At 38.0% G+C, this 20,210-nt stretch overlaps 2 protein-coding genes across 12 annotated transcripts; one reads left to right on the forward strand and one right to left on the reverse strand.

The window, feature by feature from the left end:
* Nucleotides 1-23: 23 nt before the first annotated feature.
* On the reverse strand, nucleotides 24-15,343 carry fbrs (fibrosin). Of its 11 annotated transcripts, none has more exons than XM_081393130.1 (19): nucleotides 14,859-15,281; nucleotides 13,119-13,735; nucleotides 12,498-12,689; nucleotides 11,859-11,891; nucleotides 10,794-10,823; nucleotides 10,657-10,702; nucleotides 9,719-10,067; nucleotides 8,312-8,526; nucleotides 7,958-8,163; nucleotides 7,814-7,858; nucleotides 7,409-7,504; nucleotides 5,082-5,147; nucleotides 4,950-4,988; nucleotides 4,771-4,842; nucleotides 4,419-4,578; nucleotides 4,040-4,114; nucleotides 3,778-3,861; nucleotides 2,954-3,161; nucleotides 24-2,807 (listed from the first exon to the last, which is right to left on the reverse strand). In XM_081393130.1, the coding sequence occupies exons 2-19, from the start codon at nucleotides 13,425-13,427 to the stop codon at nucleotides 1,286-1,288; spliced, it is 3,747 nt and encodes a 1,248-aa protein (XP_081249256.1). In that variant the 5' UTR covers nucleotides 13,428-13,735; nucleotides 14,859-15,281; the 3' UTR covers nucleotides 24-1,285. The 11 variants fall into 11 exon arrangements, with proteins under 11 accessions (XP_081249256.1, XP_081249260.1, XP_081249255.1 ...); XM_081393134.1 differs by having other exon boundaries at nucleotides 30-2,807; nucleotides 7,958-8,127; nucleotides 14,859-15,334; XM_081393129.1 differs by having other exon boundaries at nucleotides 30-2,807; nucleotides 5,082-5,162; nucleotides 9,719-10,064; nucleotides 14,859-15,273.
* A 1,430-nt stretch (nucleotides 15,344-16,773) lies between these two features.
* chmp2a (charged multivesicular body protein 2A) lies at nucleotides 16,774-20,202 on the forward strand. Its single transcript, XM_081393145.1, has 6 exons — nucleotides 16,774-16,973; nucleotides 18,100-18,267; nucleotides 18,356-18,535; nucleotides 18,635-18,765; nucleotides 19,068-19,129; nucleotides 19,215-20,202. The coding sequence occupies exons 2-6, from the start codon at nucleotides 18,100-18,102 to the stop codon at nucleotides 19,334-19,336; spliced, it is 663 nt and encodes a 220-aa protein (XP_081249271.1). The 5' UTR covers nucleotides 16,774-16,973; the 3' UTR covers nucleotides 19,337-20,202.
* Nucleotides 20,203-20,210: the final 8 nt, after the last annotated feature.

Raw genomic sequence — 20,210 nt, forward strand, 5'->3', positions numbered from 1 at the left:
TGAATTAATACACTAACACATGTAAATAACCAACCATTTGTTTAATAATTAATATTTTTTCTTTTCAAGAGGGAAAAGGACATATTTAAAATGTATAAAATTGTTTTGCTCAAATAATTAATCCAGAATGTCCTGTATCTCAAGAGTACTTCTAATCTTATAGTTTAGCTGCAAGTACAAGACGTGCACTCCTTTTGTCCAGTCAACAGATGCCTTGTGCCGCTCTGTGTGTTTGGATGATGGTTGTTGGAGACTTCCAAAGGCTTCAACTGTGGAAAACATAGACATAACACACACACACGCACTTCTCTCCAAAGTATGAAGATATACCATTCTCTAAACTGTATAGGCTGGCTTTGATACATCCTCAGTACATTGACTTTAACATAACCAGTATATTGGAGCAAAATATATCACTGGAGTGCTTTGCTGAACAATTATCATATCTCTGACTTATTTCAACAAGTGAGTGCATTTGGTAAGACCTGAAACATGACATAACATAAACAGTGAATATATTTATTATGGAAGGTAATTAATGTTAACAATAATTATTACAAAAGCAATATCACTATTCTACTATATTCTGGCCCAGCTCTTGTACCGAGTCAGACTAATGAATGGGAGACAGTTCTTTCCCTTTAAATTTTTAAAATATTATCCAACAAGATGTACATACAGTTCATAATAACTTTTTTTTAAAGAATAAAATAAATCTTAAGTTCATTCTGATGTTAATGGAAGTTGTCTGATGGATGACTTTAATATTTAAAGCAGAATGTGGACCAAGTGTTTCTTTTAATTCATACATTTGTCAACAGTGCTGATTCAGACAATGAGAAGTACTTGATTACTTCAGTCAGGGTCTGATTTCTCTTTCTTCAAATGCAAAGCGGAGGACAATAACTCTACAATAGGGTTTCCTTGAGTTCACTAAGACAAACAGGTTTGCAATTTTTGATCCACAACTTTTCAACATAACTTGTCTTCATATTATTAGTAGCAATGAATTGTCTTTGAGCATCCACAGGCCTCTTTTTAAAGAAAACCCTACATAAAAATCAGGCCACAGCAAGAGAGTACCTAAATTGCACCAACATAACCACAGTGGATAAATGTATCAAACAGCCCTGGGAAGTGTCTCCGTTCCCTCCCCAGGTTGTTTCAACACTTGTGTATGGCCATTGAAGCTTAGCTCTTTTTGAGTGTCCTGCAGAACCTTGCCATGTGAGGAGCAGTTTCTTCAGCAAAGTAGTTCTGGAAGCTCCTCAAGCTTTACCTAGTACTATCTCGACTCGCCATCTTTATGTGTGGTAAAAAGGGCCAAGTCTCCAGCCCCGCCAAGTCTGGAGCCACGGGGTGGAGTAGAAGATCTGTTAACAGATGGAATGAGAGGTGGTGGAGCCCCAACTGACATTGCCCCAACTAGACCTGGATTCTTGGTTAGAATGCCATTAGGTACATGAGAGTGTGAATGCAGAGGTCCAAGTCTAGAGTAGAGGCCAGGGTGATGTGATGCTTGTGCTCCAGCTGGATGGAGATGAGAGTGAGACAGTAGCCCGGCGTGAAGCTGTTCAAGGTGGGCAGCATGAGACGGGCTAGGAAGGTGAGGGGCAGACAGATGCGGATGTTGATGCATCCCAAAGTACCGTGCTCTCTCAAAATCTTCCCGCAGTATCTGAGCACGTTGTTCCTCATCAAATGGGTGGGGCATCAAACCAAACTCTGACCTGCCTGCTGAAGCAGAAGACGTAGAGGTAGGTACTTGTGAATGGTGCGGGCTGTTCGCCACAGCGGCCGCTACTGCAGCTCTCTCAGCCTCCAAAAATCGCTGTACTTGCTGATGCTGGAGAAGTCTAGACAAGTGTGGATCAGAGCGAAGTGCAAGGTGGTGATCTGACCTCAGAGTCAATACTTCCCTGCGTTGCTGCTGTTGTTGGGCAGCCAGATCCCTCCAAGGGTCCCAGGGAAAGCTGTGAGTGGCTTGGGAATGACCTTGCGGAGGACCATGAGGATGTGGTGGAAAACGTTCAGCTGCAGCACCTAATACCAGTCCGGCTTGGCCTCCAGCACCACCGAGATAGGCATCAATAGCCCGTGAACGATCTAAAAGGGACAGATGATGATGATGATGGGGAGGGTGTGGAGTTGGAGGAGGAAGAGACATGCCAGGTGTAGGCGTCAATGAGAGGGTTGAGGAAGGGGTGGATGGATGGTGTGTGTGTCGACTATTGGGCCGTTCAAAGTTGTGTTGAGGTATGGCTTGATGCGGTAAGGAGATGGGCACTGGCTCAGGCTCCTCTTTACGCTCTTCTTTGACCTTGACTTGGGGGAGCAGCCCAGAGGTTAGACCAAGTACAGGCTTGGATACGGGAGTTGTGGTCCGATCAGGTTTCTTTACTGGAAGCGAAGTAGAAGAGGAAGAGGCTGGACCATTGTTCTCTCTTTGCGAAGAGTGACTTGATTCAGTGCTGAGTGTGTGTGGTAACTGTCGGTGAAATAGATCCAGAGGAGAAGAAGCTAAGCGGACATTAGAAGGAGAGGTTGTGAGAATAGAAGATGTTGAAGATCGAGGTCTGTCCGGTGCTGTGGAGGAAGCCGACGCTGGGGTCCTGGATGCAGAATGTTGTCTCTTGTCTGACTCTCTTTCTCGTTCACGCTCTCTGCTTTGGCCATCCGAAGGGACCCCACCTACGCTCAGTGGACCCAAGCCATTCAAATGTGAACTGGGGGTGTTGCTGCGGTGCCTGAGGGATTGGGCACCAGGTGACATTCGAACTGGTGGGCGTCCATACATAAGACTGTCTCTGTGTGAAACAGTATTAAACCATTTAAGTATGTGTTAAATTGAGAGCCACAATACATAATTCACATTTGATCTTAAAAGCCCCTAGTGACAACAAAGCATTTAAAGTTAAAGTGATAAGAAATGTATTTTGTTGTAATGTCATACCTGTCCTTTTCATCTTTTATATGAGTCAGCTCTCTTTTCTCCACTTCCTTTCCTCGATCATCTTTTTTCTCTGGTCCCTTGGCCCAAGACGATCCAGAGGGAAAAGAGGCAGGGGTAACATGCAGACGATTCCATGGATCATGGGGGTTACCTAATCCTCCAACCGCACTTGCAGAGGGCTCGGTCTTATGTCCAAAAACACTGGCCGCTAAAAGGAAAGGTATCAAATTTGATCTTTGGGTGAGAGAAGAATGTGACTGATAAAGCAGTACTTAAATTAACATTTGAGAAACCAATGCTGAAGAAATGTTATAAAAACACATTCAAGTTAAAGCAGTGGTTCTCAACCAGGGAGCCTCAGCAAACTTCGAGGGGGGCATTAAGATGACTTAAAATGGTATAAAATGAGATAAAACTAGCATTACAATGACACAAAAACTAAAAACACTAAAAATAAAGATATATCAGATTTTGATTCACCTAGCAACAACTGTTTTTTTTTTTTTTTAGAGAACCGGGATTTCCTTGATGTAGAAAGAAGCCTAATTTTAAAACTAATTTCTCAACCTGGAAATGTCATGTAAACTAGTAAAATATTAACCCTAAGGCCATTTTATAATGAATATCCATACATATCCATTTTCTAGTGATGCCAAGCTAATATTTTATTGAGTACCAATTGTAAGTAAAACTTATTTGTTTACAAATCTTTATCCAATAAATCACCAAAAAGTGATGTTTAATCTTTTTGACTCCAGGGCTAAGAAAGAGCAATCCTACTGATTAATATATCTTCATAAAAAAAACAAAACAGCATGACAAACCTATTGTGGGGCTGCCTAGGCCTCCAAAGGCACCAGAACCCAGGGCTCCCAAAGAGGAGAAGGGAGGTGAACGAACATATGGTTCTGCAACAAGAAACATAGCTGTTAGAGATGATGAAATCAGACATCATTGTTCTACTAAAAGAGAAAATTATGCTCTACAAAGCTAGAGAGTGAAGCAAGCCCGAAGAACAGACCAACAAGAGCAGCATGGGTAACATTGGCTTTTGATGCCCCTACTTTCTCAGAGACAGTCTCTTACCCAGATGTGCTGCTGGGAGGAAAGAGTGGGGCGTTGATGGAGACATGAATGGTGTGGAGGATGGATTGACTCCACCTGAGAAGACATAGGTCAACTCAGATAAAAGCTTAAACACCCATACATGGACTACCATTGAGTGTTGACATTTAGCCAAGTTTGTTGAGTTTCTTATATACTCCTTAAGTCTAATTTAAAACCTTTGTATGACAGCACAGTAGTGCTCTAAAAATCCTTCAGTAGTGCTGTCAAAGTGTCTTGTATCTAAAAACTATTATTTAGGTGGAAACAACTCACTTCAACAGCTTAAGAGTAATCACAGGCTTATGTCACCTGCAAAATTCCTAAATTGGTTGCATTAAGTGTAAGGAGTATCACCCACCAGCGGCTGCAAACAGGCTTCCTGGCCTTGTAAGATCATGATTTGGGGTAAGGGGACCACCAAGTGGTCCTAGACCTCCAAGTCCACCAATACCAGGGCCAGGGAGTCGAGGCAATGGGTCATTACGGAAGTCAAGCTTTTGTGGATCAGCGTGCATAAGCTGAGGAAGATGGTGACAAAGAGAAGGTCAACAGGAGTGACACCACTGTTTAAAAAACATTTATAAAATCAAATTTTTTCATGGTCAAAAATTTGATTGTATATTAATATCAATTTTTATAAAAAACTTTAAAATATTTCAACCAGTCGATAACCCATTTTTTGAAATGAAAACACAGATGAACGCAAAAACCTTGACTTTTTCTTGATGCCTTAGAATCATCCAAGCCACACGGACATGCATAGCGCACCATTTTCCAGGTTTCTGTAAAGAGACCGTCTATGTACAGTTAGAAAGGAATTCCCCGCTACTCATTTAGAGGTCAACAACTAAAATAAATCAAGTACAAAACAAAAGAGAATAAAACTTACATTACTGACTTTTGGTGGTGGTGCAAATGGGTCTGTAAGCTGTGGAAAGAAACACAAACACCATACATTATTCTAACTAAAGTTTCTTGATAAAGATGTATGATACAAATGTACAAGATACAACATCTTTACCCTTGCTTTAGGCTGCAGATGGGGCGGTACAACTCCCAAACCAGAAGTCATCTCTGGAGCAGCTCCCTGAAGGGCAACAAGCTGTCAATAACAACACACTATTCAAACCCACTTCATGGACTCAAAATAAAAACGGGGCAAAAAGTGACTGAATTGGTGCCGTTGCTGAAGCGGCTGAGAAGGGTCAGCACACAATGCGCAGAGAGCGCTGACACTTCAGATGCGCATTTTAAAGACAGACAGCGAAACGGTATGAAAACAGAAAACTAAAGTACATTTTGCCATATCATTATAAAATATTTAATTTGCTGACTAGATGCTGCATTAGCAGAGAAAGAACAGCAGTATGTTTGTTCGACGCTAACATTAGTAGTACCTCAAGCGGTTACAACAATGAGACAAAAATAAATCTAATCCGACCCAAATGTTTAATGTCGCAATTATTACCATCTATTTGCATTAGTTTATATCCAGCTTGTCACTTTTATGTATTTATTAGCCGGTGAAATTGCATATTTAAAGCTATTGACGTGAGAAAGCAAATTGATATGTTCCTGCAGCCGACAGAAACAGAAACATATTTAAAAAATAAATAAATAAAAAATTAAACTCATTCGATTTCAGTTCTTTTTTATCATCACTGCAATACATAGTTTGTTATTTTGATTAGATAATCATGATAATCATCAAGTGTTCTAAAACAGAAGCTGATTAAGTGCGAGACTATAGATGTAATATTCATTTATGTAATTTCAATGCTATGGCCTTTGTGTAGATATTTAAAGATGGCCATCCTTAAGCACCACTGTTTGGATTTATATGAAATGGCAACACTTTACAATAAGATTCTATTTGTAACATTAACTAAGGCTAATAAATGCTGTATAAGTATTGTTCATTGTTAGTTTGTTAATTTCAACATTTACTCATACATTTTTAAATTAAGTAAATTTTTATTTTATCTGTTAACCTTAGTTAATGCACTATGAACTAACATGAATGATCAAGGTACAATTGTATAGCTCAAATATTAATACATGCTGTAAAAATGTATTTTGCATATAGTTCATGTAAGCAAGCGAATATACATCCTTGTTAACAAATGGGACTTGCAAAGTTTTACCTATGAAATTTACATATGTTTCTAGGTTATAACTAAAGAAACACCCATTTGACCTGTAATATTATGTTTCAATTATTTTCTGTAGAATTTGTTCTGTAGAACTTCTCATTTTAATATATTTCATATTCATTTAGCACATTTTCATGGTTCAGTACTGTTTTTTTGCACTATTCATTTTTTATTTGTATCTTTGCTCTTTAGTATTTATCTATGATTGCAATCTGTTTTTTTTTATGCAGATGTACTCCCCTACAAAATCACCCCAATCATTCTTGAATGATTAATTATTTTCAAATAGAGCAATTCAATTCATCTGGCAAAATTGTTTGAATCTCGCCATATATTGCAGAAAAACAAAATATTGTTTTTTCCAATATCGTAGCCCTACTTCACAGGTGGGTCATTCATAAAGTCCTTCCAAAGATACAGTTTAAAAATGGCCAATTTAAGAAAGAGTGGAAAATGGTATTTTAAAAACTACATTTGGACTGTTTATGACTATGTTATAAATCACGAGACATGATGAACCTTATTTTAAGATAATAATAAATGCATTAAATACCAATGAACTTATGTGACAGAAATACTATATTTGAACTATGGTACAAAGCCATTTATGATGTCAAGCGTTCATTTGTGCAATTACATTCATGCTAAATAAAAGAAACAACAGTGAAGGAACACACTCAAACTGAAATAACCATGCATGCACATTACATGTTCAAACGTTTGGGGTCAGTAAGATTTTTGAAAGACGTCTCTTATGCTCAACTGATTTCTATTTTAATATATTTTAAAATGTAATTTACTTCTTTGATGGCCAAGCTAAATTTTCAGCAGTCATTACTCCAGTCTTCAGTGTCACTTGATCCTTCACAAATAATTCTAATATTTGGTGCTCAAGAAACATTTTTCATTATCAATGTTTAAAACAGCACTTCTTAATATAATACATTTGTTCGGGATTCTTTGATGAACAAAAAGTTTTGTTTTTTTTTTAAATGTCACTTTTGACCAATGTAATGCATCCTTGCTGAATTAAAGTATTGATTTTGTCTTTTGAACAGTAGTGTACATTATTAGCAAAATATACTACTTTTTTGATCACTGGATATTGTGGTAATACACAATCATTCTTCATTTACACACAGAGCTATTAGATATCAATATTCAAAACATGGACCAAATGACAAGCAACTCTTACCTTAGGCTGAAATGCTCCATGCAATGAACTGAAAGGTCCTGTGGGCGGAAGAACAGGCTGTATTCCAGGCACAGATGGTGGGTACTGAGGAAAAAACTTTGCAGGAGAGAAAAGAAATGAATAATAATCACAAACTAGAAAAACTAGTTTTAAAGAGGCCTTAAACCAGGGTTTCTCAAACTCGGTGCTGGAGGGCCACTGTCCTGCACAGTTTAGCTCCAACCCTGATCAAACACACCTGAGCAAGCTAATCAATGTCTTCAGGATCATTAGAAACTCACAGCTAGGTGTGTTTGATCAGGGTTGGAGCTAAACTGTGCAGGACAGTGGTCCTCCAGGACCGAGTTTGAGAAACCCTGCTATATTCACCGAAAGTTTGAAAATTGCCCCACATACAACACTTACTGGGTGTCGAAAGAGACTGTCTATTTTGCCTGGATACTTCTCAAACTGAAAGACAACAACCACAAGAGAAATGTCAAAGCATGAATTGTCATAATCAGCCACTTTCTGAAATGAGCCATCCATGGGCAATAGTTGACTCCTCACCAATGGTGGTGGTGCAGCTGTGGGGTGTAAGAAGTGTTGGTGAGTATGAGTGTGCTGGTGCTGGTGATTGTGGTGATGAAACTGGTAGGCCATTGGTTGGATAGACGTCTGGGCCTGCGAGGATCTGCTAGCCGTCCCAGAGCTCGAACTTGAAACAGACGGTCCTCCAGCTACAGAGGCAACATTTGATTGTGTTAAATCCTGATCTGTTAATTGAATAGAAAAGAAAGAACTTTCATCTTTCTTAACAAGAACATACACGCTTTGTTTCTATGAAGATTTTACCGACACACGTGAAATAACAGCTGTTAGCATTTCATAACTTTCTGTAATGATTCGTTTAGTAAACTTTACCTGATGAAGGGTGGGGTGACACCTGCATTAGTGGAGGAGGTGGGGGAAGGCTGGGGGACGGTGTGAAGACGGCACCAGGACTTGGTCGAGAGGAGGGTCTTACTGTCCCCACACCCCCTGGGCCTCGAACTAGGGACACACTTGTAGCAGGAGTAGGGGGTCTGATTGATGAAGAAGTGGCTGAAGAAGATGGAGGCTTGCCTGAGGTACTGCTCCTGATGGAAAACCAATGTCACATTATATATTTAGGGAATACAATCTGACTATTATATTAATAGACACTCTTTTGAAAAATAACTTAAGTCAGATTGCAGCTAAATAAGAGCTGCGCAATATGATAGGGACCATCTGATGCACGTAAATAAAAAAATATTCACCATAAATTCGATGGGTGATAGATTGATGTCTGAAACATCAGTTTTTATCAGTATCAATCATTCTGCATCAATATCATTTATTATATATACACTACCGTTTGGGGCCGGTTAGATTTTCTTATGTTTTTGAAAGTCGTCGATCAAAAATATAATAAAACAGTAATTAGTGAAATATTATTACAATTTAAAATGCCGGTTTTCTATTTTTATATATTTTAAAATGTAATTTATTCCTGTGATGGCAAAGCTGAATTTTCAGCAGTCATTACTCCAGTCTTCAGTGTCACATGATCCTTCAGGAAATATGTTGATTTGCTGCTCAAGAACCATTTCTATTATCAATGCTGAAAACAGTTGTGCTGCTTAATATTTCGTTTTTCCTGAAGGATCATGTGACACTGAGGTACTGAAAATATAAAAAAAAGTACTTATCCATGCCAAACGCATCAAGTACAAATTATTTAAAAGATGTAGGCCTACACTACCTTTCAAATGTTTAGAGTTGGTAAAAAAAGATTGTTGTTTTTCAAAGAAAGCTCTTATGCTCACCAAGGCTGCATTGAGCAAAAAATTTGATAAAAAAATGCAATAAAAGTAATATTGTGTAAAATATTATTACAATTAAAAATGACTTTTTTATTTTAATACATTTTAAAATGTTATTTACTCCTCTGATGGCAAAGCTGAATTTATCAGCCATCAATCCAGCCATCCTTATTTTTCAGATCCAAAATTGTGTACGGTAGTGTAACTTGAAAAACTAAGTGCAGTATCAACCCAGAATCTTGTAAACTACTTTTTTTTCCAGGTGGACTGGAAAAAAACACCTGTGTCCTCTGTGTCCCCAAGCTGTGTCGGGCCAGGCAAACACATTGGAATATTTTGTGTACAATATGGATTAGAGGATATGTGAACAGACTGTAGGTGTGCCGAGATTATTCTATTAGCTTCAACAGCATGATTGGTTTTTAGAAGGCTGAGCGCATTATTTAAGTTAAAATACACAGAAATGCTGTTTCACTACACTGACCTGTTGTTGCTTCCCATTGAGTAGATCGATTGTGACTTTCCATGGAAAGGGGGGAAAGGCTTGTGTTTGTGCTGTGGTGGGCTAGGATCATGGCGGTGATGGGGACCACCATTTCCATTACGCTGATCAGGAAGTGAGTTGGAGACAGAAGCAGTGGAATGGGCTGCAAGGCTAGGCAGAGAGGATGAGGTAAAGATGGGCTCAGGGTAAGGCTGCTCCATACTCCTCTCCTGACTCCTCTCCAGGCCAGAAACCCGAGGTGTGACTGACAGAAGGGGTATTGAGCTATTTGAGGGCAAGAGAGGGCAACCGTTGCCCACAGCAGCGCTTGCAGAGTTGGAGTTAACTGCTTTGGAAAAAGAGAGAGCTACAATGTAATCCATGTAATACTGTTTTCCATGAATGACAACAAAATAATCCAACAATTTTATGCAAGAATGCACTGTTCTTCATGAAAAAATATATGTGTGGCATTTAAATTGCATATGCATTTTAATTCATGATGAACACCATTGCCCAATTCAAATCCTTAAAACATACAGTATATCCTAGGGGTGGGAATGTCTAGGCACCTCACGATTCAATGCAATAAGATGATTAGTGCTAAAATACTGGCGGGCGAGACCGCACGTTGTAAGCGTAACAGCAAGCAAAGTACATATCCTGTGCAATGAAGCCCGCGATTGCACTTGTAATTCGCTTCAACCTTTTCAAACTTTATAGAAGATTATTTTATGGAAGGTTAAAGGGTTTGTTTGTGTGTGTGTGTGTGTGTGTGTGTGTGTGTGTGTGTGTGTGTGGAATTGAAAGCAAGCAGAATACAGCTGTTTCTAGAGTGCACGTAGTGCCATCACGCATCTACAGTTAAAAACGAAAACGCCAAAGAGAGAATCGATTTTTTTCTCCCACTCCTAGTATATAAACCAGCAGATATTTACCTTCTCTTGTGCAGACGATGAATGCTGGCTCCAGATTGTCAGAAGCCTAAATAATAGCAAGAGAAATGTCACTAATTAAAAACACATCACAATACATACATAAATGCAAAATCAGGTCAACAAAGAAAGGTTTTTACCTTATCTCCCGATTCACTCTCTGTATCGCACTGTGGGTTAAAAAGAATTAAGTGATAGCAGTACAATGACAATTTTCCCCATTTATGATATAATTTATGACATGCAAACAAACCAAAACATACACTACAGTTCAAAAGTTTGCTTTTAGTTGGCTAAGAAATCAAATACACAGCTGAACAATAACCACTAATTTGTATTCTATAAAAAAAAAATTCCTATATTTTCCTTATGACAATTTTATGATTTACGTATGTACTACAAACACTTGTGCAGTAAATCATCATGGATTTTATACAATACAAATATATTTTATAGTTTCTATACTGTAGTAAAGGCTTTGTCAATCAGCACTGCATTATTCACATACTTTATTAAAAATACCCCGAGATGGCTTGAAAAACACACATAAACCATGTATTGTCGCAATCGTTTATTGTCTTAATGTTTCATCACTCTAAAAGTTTCAGCTTTTTATTCAGCTACAGCAATAGCTGGATGCCTTTGTCAAAGTCACTTGAAGGCATGCCTGCAAACGCTGTGGTACGCAGGGAAGGAGACCAGATGCCGTTTTTCTTAATGGATGTCAATAGAGGAGAGGCTTCACTACGCTGAATAAACAGCTTTTGTGGGAAAAACGACTTAATGAATCCCCCATCAGCCCATCAGCTAATCTTCAACACGTTTGCACTAGTTTACGGCAATTCTCGTTTATTTCTATGGTATCCGACATCCGCAAACAATGTATTAACTGTCACACAACTATGAAAGTCAAGGCTGTACTGTGATTGGTTATCAAGGCACACATGATCCAAGTTAGCCGTTAAGCTTTCTCCAATGGTAGAGCCAATAATAAGATCATCTCTGTTATTAATTTTATGAGTCTGTTTTGGACATTCTACGAGAGAGCGCCCTCCGACTTATAGTATGAATAATAAATACTATAAGGGGACGAATTTACGTGGTAGTGCATGTGCAAAATATATGTATTTTGAAATTCTGAAAACATTTCAGTCACATTTATGGGCAGCAAGAAAAAGACAACACACGGGGAAAAAACAACTTACAATGTATCCTGTCTCCATGTGATTCCCAGATATCTGAAACCGACATTTGGAAAAGTCAAACCATGGCGAAAAGAATACAGTGTAGCAAATAAATATATTTATTTTTATCTTGCATTAATAGGGTCGGCTGCCAGTAGTTAGTTACAGGCTGATACATAGGTCAGACTAACTAATCAGCCTATATTTGGCCATTATGAGATTACTGCAATGGCTGATAACCATGTACACTTTGATTAACAGAAGTGGCAGTTCCTCCTGGCATCATTTCTGAAATCGACTGATTTTTGCTGCCTTTTAATTGCATAACTACATACATGTACACACATTGGCCAGTGGTTACCCTGCTCTCCAGATATCTGTACAGCAGTTTTTTAACTGCTACTAGGACAGCGAGAAGCATATGCACATGTGATGCAAATTTTGTTTAGACCAGTCACTGCGTCTAATTTCCCCAACAATACGGCACCATTACTGCTCAATATTAAAAACTTGTTTTTAAATATACCCAACTGGTTTATCAGGTCAGAACCGCATCTACGCAGGACTATTCTAGAAATGTTTGCTGTTTAATGGGCGTTTTCAGATACTGATTTTTTTTTTTTTTTGTCAACTAAGGTGTGATGAAACTGCAGTACTAACCTTAGCATCTCTATTTCTCTTCAGTTTTGCTTTGATCTTCCTGCGTTGCTCCCAACTGTTGGTGTATGTAGCAGGAGGTCCTTCCTCCGGCTCTGACAGAGGCCCTCCGTTTTCATCTAGACCTCTCTTTCTTTTGCTTCCTCTACCCATTAACAAGCCAGATCGCTCTGGAGGCTTTAGGGAACAGTCCATCTATCAAAGTAACACAGTAAAACATATTAGAGCAGCAAATTGTCAAGCTCTGTACTTAAGTCAAGTCAAGTCAACTTTATTTATGTAGCGCTTTTTACAATACAGATTGTATCAAAGCAGCTTCACAGTATTAAATAAAATAGTACATCAGTGTTTGTTTCTAGTGTAAAACGTCCACGTTTGGTAATGCTCATCAATAGTATTGTTGATTGATTAATTAAATATCCCCAGATACTTAATACTTAGATTGTTGTAATTCAACTCACTGTGCTTTTATTTGTTTAACACAATTTACAATATCGGGTATTATTATTATTATAAGTATATAATTACAAGCATATTTTGTCCAAAACTTAATTCACAACTTCTAATCTCCATACAATAATGCAACATTTACTAGAGTAGTGAAAGATGGATAAGCACACAAACCTCCAAGGCCTCCAGGCTTATGAAGCTGGCTATGGCGAATCCATCGATGATATCCTCCTCGCAAGACACCGATTCTCGCTTCCTCCGACGCGGAGGCCGGTGTCTGGCCCCAGGGAAGCCGGGTCTGCATTCTCCTCCATTGGCACGAAGCAGGGAGTCTCCTCTGCAGAGTTCTTGGTCCGAGGCCGAGGATGGCGACGAGGCCCTGTGCTCCGCGAGATCCGCTCTCCTCCGCCGCCGCTCTCGGTCACGCTGCGAGCGGGAGCGGCGGCTCTGCCTGAAGCCTCCGCTTCGACTGGGACCATCCATATCAATGTCCGTACGAAGGCACTTGTTAAAAACACACCCTGGTCCGGCCTGGGAGACTTTACAACAGTTACTGAATAAAAACCAACGCCTCCAGGACCAGTGCTCCGGATCTCAGATGTAATTGTGGTTTAAGGTTTCTGTCTTATAATTTAATAGTCCAGTGGAAGCTGTATGGTGCGAGCACACTGCAGTCTGAGTTCAGTCATGTCTGGGCATCACCGGGCCTGTTTTATCCAATAACACAGCGATTATGAAAGCTTCTAGATAATCCACTTACTGTCTTTCTGTCAAGACATTGTCACTTTCATCTGGGGAAGGAAAAAAGGAGAAACTACCCATGAGTGGCGCAGTCGGGCTTTTAAAGATTCAATATGGCTGTTTAACTAAGAAAATATGCATTGGTTATGTTGGAAACAACTGGTTTTCTTCATATAGAATATTGACTAAATATTAAAAACATGTTTTTACTAAAATTACAAACTAAAACTATCATGTTATTGACATATGAGACAATCTTACTAAAAATATGCTACCTTATAAGTTAGGGCTGAGTTTTCGTTAGTAAACTTTATTAAAAGGTAGATGATATGTACAAACAAAGGCCAACCGTGGCGCAAAAAGATCCTTATAGACTACAATATTTCAGCCAAAGTCTTTTTTTCCTCAATCTGAAGCAGATAAATCGGTTAATGAACCGACGAGTTAAATCGCTCGATGTTAGCTTGCTAACGTTAGTTAGCTAACCAGTTAGGATCGCGGATTAAACACTCGCTTTTAAACGACCAAATTCGTAACATTTTAGTTTATTGTACTATACATGACAGTATTAGAATTATGCGATTGTGATGTTGCCAATTATTCAACGATTATTATATATCCGGTATAAACAACCAGGCGAGCAAACACCAGCCAACGTTACGTGAAACACCTTACCACATATCAAATGTCATTTTAAAAGATCAATCACTCGTTTTACAACTGTCTGGCTCGTTATATCTCTTCTAAAACATCTGTCGAGGGGGCCCAAAGCTATTTAATATGACTCCAATAAAACAGGCTAAGCATGTAACATTAGCCTGTGCTTCGTTGACACCCCACCTTGCACTTCACATTTAAGAAGGAAATTTAGCTAATCACTCAGTTCAATACATTAACGCAAACGATGAATGTAACACGAATCTTAACCACTTGTCTATTTGCGGATTTAAAAACAAAACCCGTCAGCTGAAACAACATACTATAGCCCTTCAGCTTTCTTTAACGAGCAGAGGAGAAAAGAGGACACTGTGCGATGGGCTTAAATCTCAACTGAACTATAAAACCTTTTCCCTTCTTTTTGCTCGAAACTAACCCACTCCGTCTTGCTTTACTAACGATACTCAAAGGCACAGACACGAACAAAACAACGACAATATTTCCAATCACACCCACCACTCGCGCTGTACAGAGGGCCATTTTCCTCTGGCTTCTGCTTTCGTCCGAGCCTCCATTTAAAACGATAATAATATACAACAGGCCCCGAGGCCTCGGTCTGGAGTTCTTCCGTCAGGGATGTTGAGCGCAGCCCCGTCAGCGCAGGCTGGGCTCCTCCTTCCGCGGCCCGCTCTGTGATCCACTGTGTGCGGTCAAGCTGGAGATTTCGCCGGTGTCCGCCGCAGGAGCTGTTTTCTTTCTCAAGTGTATCGTGAAAATGGACCTATGAAAGCTTGCTTTTCGTTGCGATCGTCAAAATGGAATAAATAGATTTCTTTAGTTTATTTGGGAAGCTAAAGCATACATGAAGCCTGGGTGGATAACCCGTAGCAGTCAAACTGCATTGTGTGCTTCTGTCGGGTTTTCTTCCTCTGTTGGTTCACTAAAGACAGGCTGCACTGAATGCGACGATAGTACTGCCATCTACTGTCATCGAAGGGCACGAACGATAGTAAAGTGCCTTGTATTTACAAATAGCTTATGGTTCAGACGTTCAGAGAAGGTCCTGGTAGTAATACACACTTGTTCTCATCATCCGATTCCAAACCAAGTGTTTTAAGTGTTGATATTTATTTCATTTAAACTGTATTACCATTTGTCATTATATTTGATATATGTATAAATAACTTAAACGTGCCTATTGTATGTTCTTCCTGGATATTTGGAGATTTTCTTTAATCCAACTATCCATGATGTTTTTTATTACTGTATATGAATTTGTTTGTGTTTCCTAACTAACATTATGCATAGAACAGTGCAGAATATATCATATTTGCATTGTAGAATACATCCATATGCCAAAATAAAGAGATTGTTTGTGCAGTGAAAGAGGTAAAAACATATCAAAGGGGTATTACTTTACAAATGTTTTATTTGTATTATTATTATTATTATTATTATTATTATATTTTAAAAAGTGATTATTTGATTTTACAGAAAAAAGGGAGGAAACTTGTTGCCTTAAAAATATTAAGTAACACTTATTTACGCTTATTTACTTTAATAATAATTGCCTTAAAATATTAACTAAATACACTTCATGTGTAATTGAAAAAAATTAGTTATGTGAACTTGACAATTGCTCATAACTTAATTTTTTTTTTATGCATGAAATAATTTTTAGGCAATGGGTTTCCTCACTTTTTTAAGTTAAGCCAACTGATCACTTTTTACAGTACGAATTATTAATTTGAAATGTATCTAACAAATTAAAGATTTTGCCAATATTTTCAAGAAATGTATCTTTGATTTCATACGATAAAATAATATAGTTCCGTGTAAGAAGAACATAACCAGTATAATCTTGAATTTGATGAATACAATAACAATACAATTTTAGAACAAGAAAAAGTCATAAATGTCCCTTTTTTATTATGAATGCTTGAACAGAAATTGCATAGCAAAAATGCCAAAGCTGTACATATAAAATATCTAAAATAAATACAATCTATTTAAATAACCTAAAACTACCAAAAATATATATAGTAAATAATAAATAAAATAATTAAAGCATTGTTGTGTTCACAAAATCTTAAATGTATTAAATAAAGAGACAGTTTCAACAGCATTTATGTTTGTGCTCTCCATAATAGTAACTATATAATTTTCTAATTGCTTCAGGACCACATAAAAATTTTTTTTTTTTTGATTGCTGAATATACACAGACGAGTATGAAACTTAACAAGTATAACCACAAGATTAATAATGTATAATTACAAAAAAAAAAAATAATAAAAAAAAATATATATATATCGGTCATATAGCAAAATAAATTTGTTAAAGAACAAAAATAAATAAATAACTGACTAAAAATAAAGTTTAGTCAGTCACAAATGTAGGCTACCTGTTGTTTGTTGAAAAGTATTGTATGACGCATTTCCTGTGACGTAGATCTTTACAAAGGAAGTATTAACATTCATATGCGGAAGAAGCTAGACTTGGGAAAACAATCGGGTGGATCGACGAAGTGTAGCTTTGAATAAGGAATAAAAGAAACAGACGACGGAGTGATATTTGGCCTGTTCAACTACTTCTGTCTCTGGTGGACGTTTTCCACACAAAGAAAAGGCAAGGTAAAAACGAGAGCGACGAAGGCCTCCAGCTTTTCTTTCTCTTGTTGAGCTAATTTTAGCAACTGAGCTCATTATTATTTATGTTATTTAGGAAAAGTCTGGGTGATTTTATAAAAGGATAATAATTTGAATATGTTGTTTTTTAAAGTTTGAGTCTGGGTTATCGGTGTCCTTTCGAGTCAGTCAGAGTGTATAGTGCTAGCGTTGTTCATTGTCATTAACAGTATCATGTAAGCTAAATATTATGGAGTGTCTTAGCAGCTAAGTCTTATATTGAGAAGAGAACAATATTACCGCACTTACAGTAGGGGTGATGCCAGTTGATTCATAGCATGTCAAATATTTTAATTTGAGACTAGCTATAGAAACCACTTGTTCACCATGATATTCCTGAAAAGAATGATGTCATAGCGTCACGTGCCCGAGAGTCACCGTCATTAAATCACAAATGGAAATATGAATTCCTATCTGTGACATAATCATCTCTCTGTATTGTTGTTTGGATAATTTATCAGATTGTGGAAACCCTTAAAGCCATAGTTCAACCAAAAATGTAAACTATTTTATTACTCACCCTCATGTCGTTCCAAACCCGTAAGACTTTCGTTTATCTTCGGAACGCAAATGAAGATCTTTTGATCAAATCTGAGAGCTTTTTGGTTCTCCATTGACAGCAACGCAACTACCAATTTGACGCGTCAAAAAGTCCATAGACTTTTTTACAACTCGAGCGGTTTAGTCCCAATTTTCTGAAGAAACTCAATCGCTTTATATGATGAACAGATTGAATTTAGGCTTTTATTTACATATAAACATTCATCAACTCACACATTAGTTGTGGTAAACAAGCTCAAACATGTTCGCTTGACGTGCGAGAACCAATGAGGTTCATTCTCGTGTTATGCTGCATGTTTGAGCTTACAGACCGTTCTCACGCGTCAAGCAGGTTCGGTTGAGCTTCTGTTCATTTTCGCTGATCAATGTTTATATGTGTTGTTTGGAACAACATGAAGGTGAGTAATTAATGACGGTATTCGGTGAACTATCCCTGTAAAATGAATCCTTAAAATTTTCCTTCAAATGCCTAACATTTCTTTTCTCTCTTTTTTGTATTTGGTCATGTCAGATGGAGTTCCTGTTTGGAAAAAGAAAGACTCCGGAGGAGATGCTCAGACAGAATCAGAGAGCGTTAAACAGAGCCATGCGAGATCTAGACAGAGAACGCCAGAGGCTGGAGCAACAGGAAAAGAAAATAATTGCTGACATTAAGAAAATGGCCAAACAAGGACAGATGGTTAGGAGAGTTTTAATTTGATACGTCTCTGTTACTGACATGTCCATGAAGTCTCGCTTGAGTGCAAGTAATATTCTTTCACCGACAGGATGCTGTGAAGATCATGGCTAAGGACTTGGTCCGCACAAGACGATACGTTAAGAAATTCATAATGATGAGAGCCAATATACAAGCTGTCAGCCTTAAAATCCAAACCCTCAAATCAAATAACAGCATGGCGCAGGCAATGAAAGGAGTCACCAAAGCTATGGCCACCATGAACAGACAGGTAGATCTGCAATAGCATTCTCAGTTTGTATTTGTCTTGTCTACAGACAGCTTGTTGATGTGCATTTATTTGATGTGAATTCTTTTTCTCTTAATGCAGTTGAAGTTGCCACAGATTCAGAAGATCATGATGGAGTTTGAGCGCCAAAGTGAAATCATGGACATGAAGGAGGAGATGATGAATGATGCAATCGATGATGCAATGGGAGATGAAGACGATGAAGAGGAGAGGTGAGAATTCCACCAAAGCAGCATATTAGGATGAATTCTGAAGGATCGTGTAACACTAAAAAAAGACTGGAGTAATGATGCTGAAAATTCAGCTTTGTCATCATAGGAATAAATATTTGCATAGAAAACAGCTATTTTACACTGATCAAATAAATGCAGCATTGGTGAGCAAAGGAGACTTCTCATAAGAGTCAAAAAGACAAAACCATAAAAAAAAATCAGTAGTGTAACTCCAGAACAGAGATGTCCCTATACCAGACTTCGCACTCTCCTGACATGCGCTCTTTTTGCTTCAAATTCAGTGATGCTGTGGTCTCTCAAGTTCTGGATGAGCTGGGTCTCAATCTGTCTGACGAACTTTCAAGTAAGCCCAAAAAGACACCAGAGTTTCTGTCGTTCTCATATTAACCCAAAGCCGTTCTCATATTAACTTTATTTCATTCAAACAGGCCTGCCTTCTACTGGAGGGAGCCTTTCGGTTGCAGCTGGGAAGAAAGCTGAACCGCAGCCTACGCTGGCAGATGCTGATGCTGACTTAGAGGAGAGGCTGAACAACCTCAGGAGAGACTGAGAAAGACTTTCAGTGAAGGTTTTGATTCAGATATGTTTGCGCAAAGCTCGCATCACTAAAATGTAGACTGATGCAAAGAGAGAGGATGTGAATGCTGTTTTATTCTGACATTTGACGCTTTAATGCGTCACTTTTGTTTTTCTGTCCTCTTTTTATGACATGTACTATATAAATGTTACCAAAACACGTAACCCAAAAGAAGATGCAATGCATCAGACTGCTCCTTCTGTTTAGACAAATCCATTTACAGGCGATTAAATCGACAAAGAATCTGCTTACCCTGCGATTCCAACTTGATCTTTTGAGGGAGCCTTAACACTATTTCATTGCTATACAATTTGGTTTATCACACATCATCTCTTAATTCTAATAAACAGATGGTGATACTAATCTTTATATATAGATATATACGTATATGTGTGCAAAATGGAGTCACTCCAAGGAATTCTCTTTGAATTTCTCATCAGAGAATTACCTGTGCTATTATACTATCATTATCTTCTAATATTTTTGTGATCTTTTAGTGGTAAATACTTTCATATAATAAATGTGGTGGTGTATATATACAGTATATTTGTTTCTCAAAGTGATTGATCTCTATTCACAGGCCTGTTCAGTGAACTATAAACCTTCATGAACTCTAAAGTTTGTGCAAGGCAACGTCTCACAATAACTTTTCATTCAGTTTAAAAAACATCTTGGAGGCAGTTTTCCAAAGCTTGTTTTGTCACAGAATAATCTAAAGAAATATTAGAAATGTTATCAATGTATTTATCTCATGGTGAATCAAAAGAGGTGGTATATTTTGAAAAGAAAATCTTATTTTGCCTTTTTTTTTTTGGTCAATAAACATTTTTCACACTTGAGTTTTGAG

Source organism: Scardinius erythrophthalmus (genome assembly GCF_964197995.2).
Source record: "Scardinius erythrophthalmus genome assembly, chromosome: 18".
NCBI lineage: Eukaryota > Metazoa > Chordata > Actinopteri > Cypriniformes > Leuciscidae > Scardinius > Scardinius erythrophthalmus.

Coding starts and splice junctions, on each gene's coding strand:
- fbrs (XM_081393126.1), bottom strand. CDS start 13,427: ATGGATGGTCCCAGTCGAAGCGGAGGCTTCAGGCAGAGCCGCCGCTCC. Junction 3,862..4,039: donor CCTCCCAGCAGCACATCTGG/GTAAGAGACTGT, acceptor TTCTTGTTGCAG/AACCATATGTTCGTTCACCT. Junction 3,162..3,777: donor CCTAGGCAGCCCCACAATAG/GTTTGTCATGCT, acceptor CTTTCCTTTTAG/CGGCCAGTGTTTTTGGACAT.
- chmp2a (XM_081393145.1), top strand. CDS start 18,100: ATGGAGTTCCTGTTTGGAAAAAGAAAGACTCCGGAGGAGATGCTCAGA. Junction 18,766..19,067: donor GAAGACGATGAAGAGGAGAG/GTGAGAATTCCA, acceptor CTTCAAATTCAG/TGATGCTGTGGTCTCTCAAG. Junction 19,130..19,214: donor TCTGTCTGACGAACTTTCAA/GTAAGCCCAAAA, acceptor TCATTCAAACAG/GCCTGCCTTCTACTGGAGGG.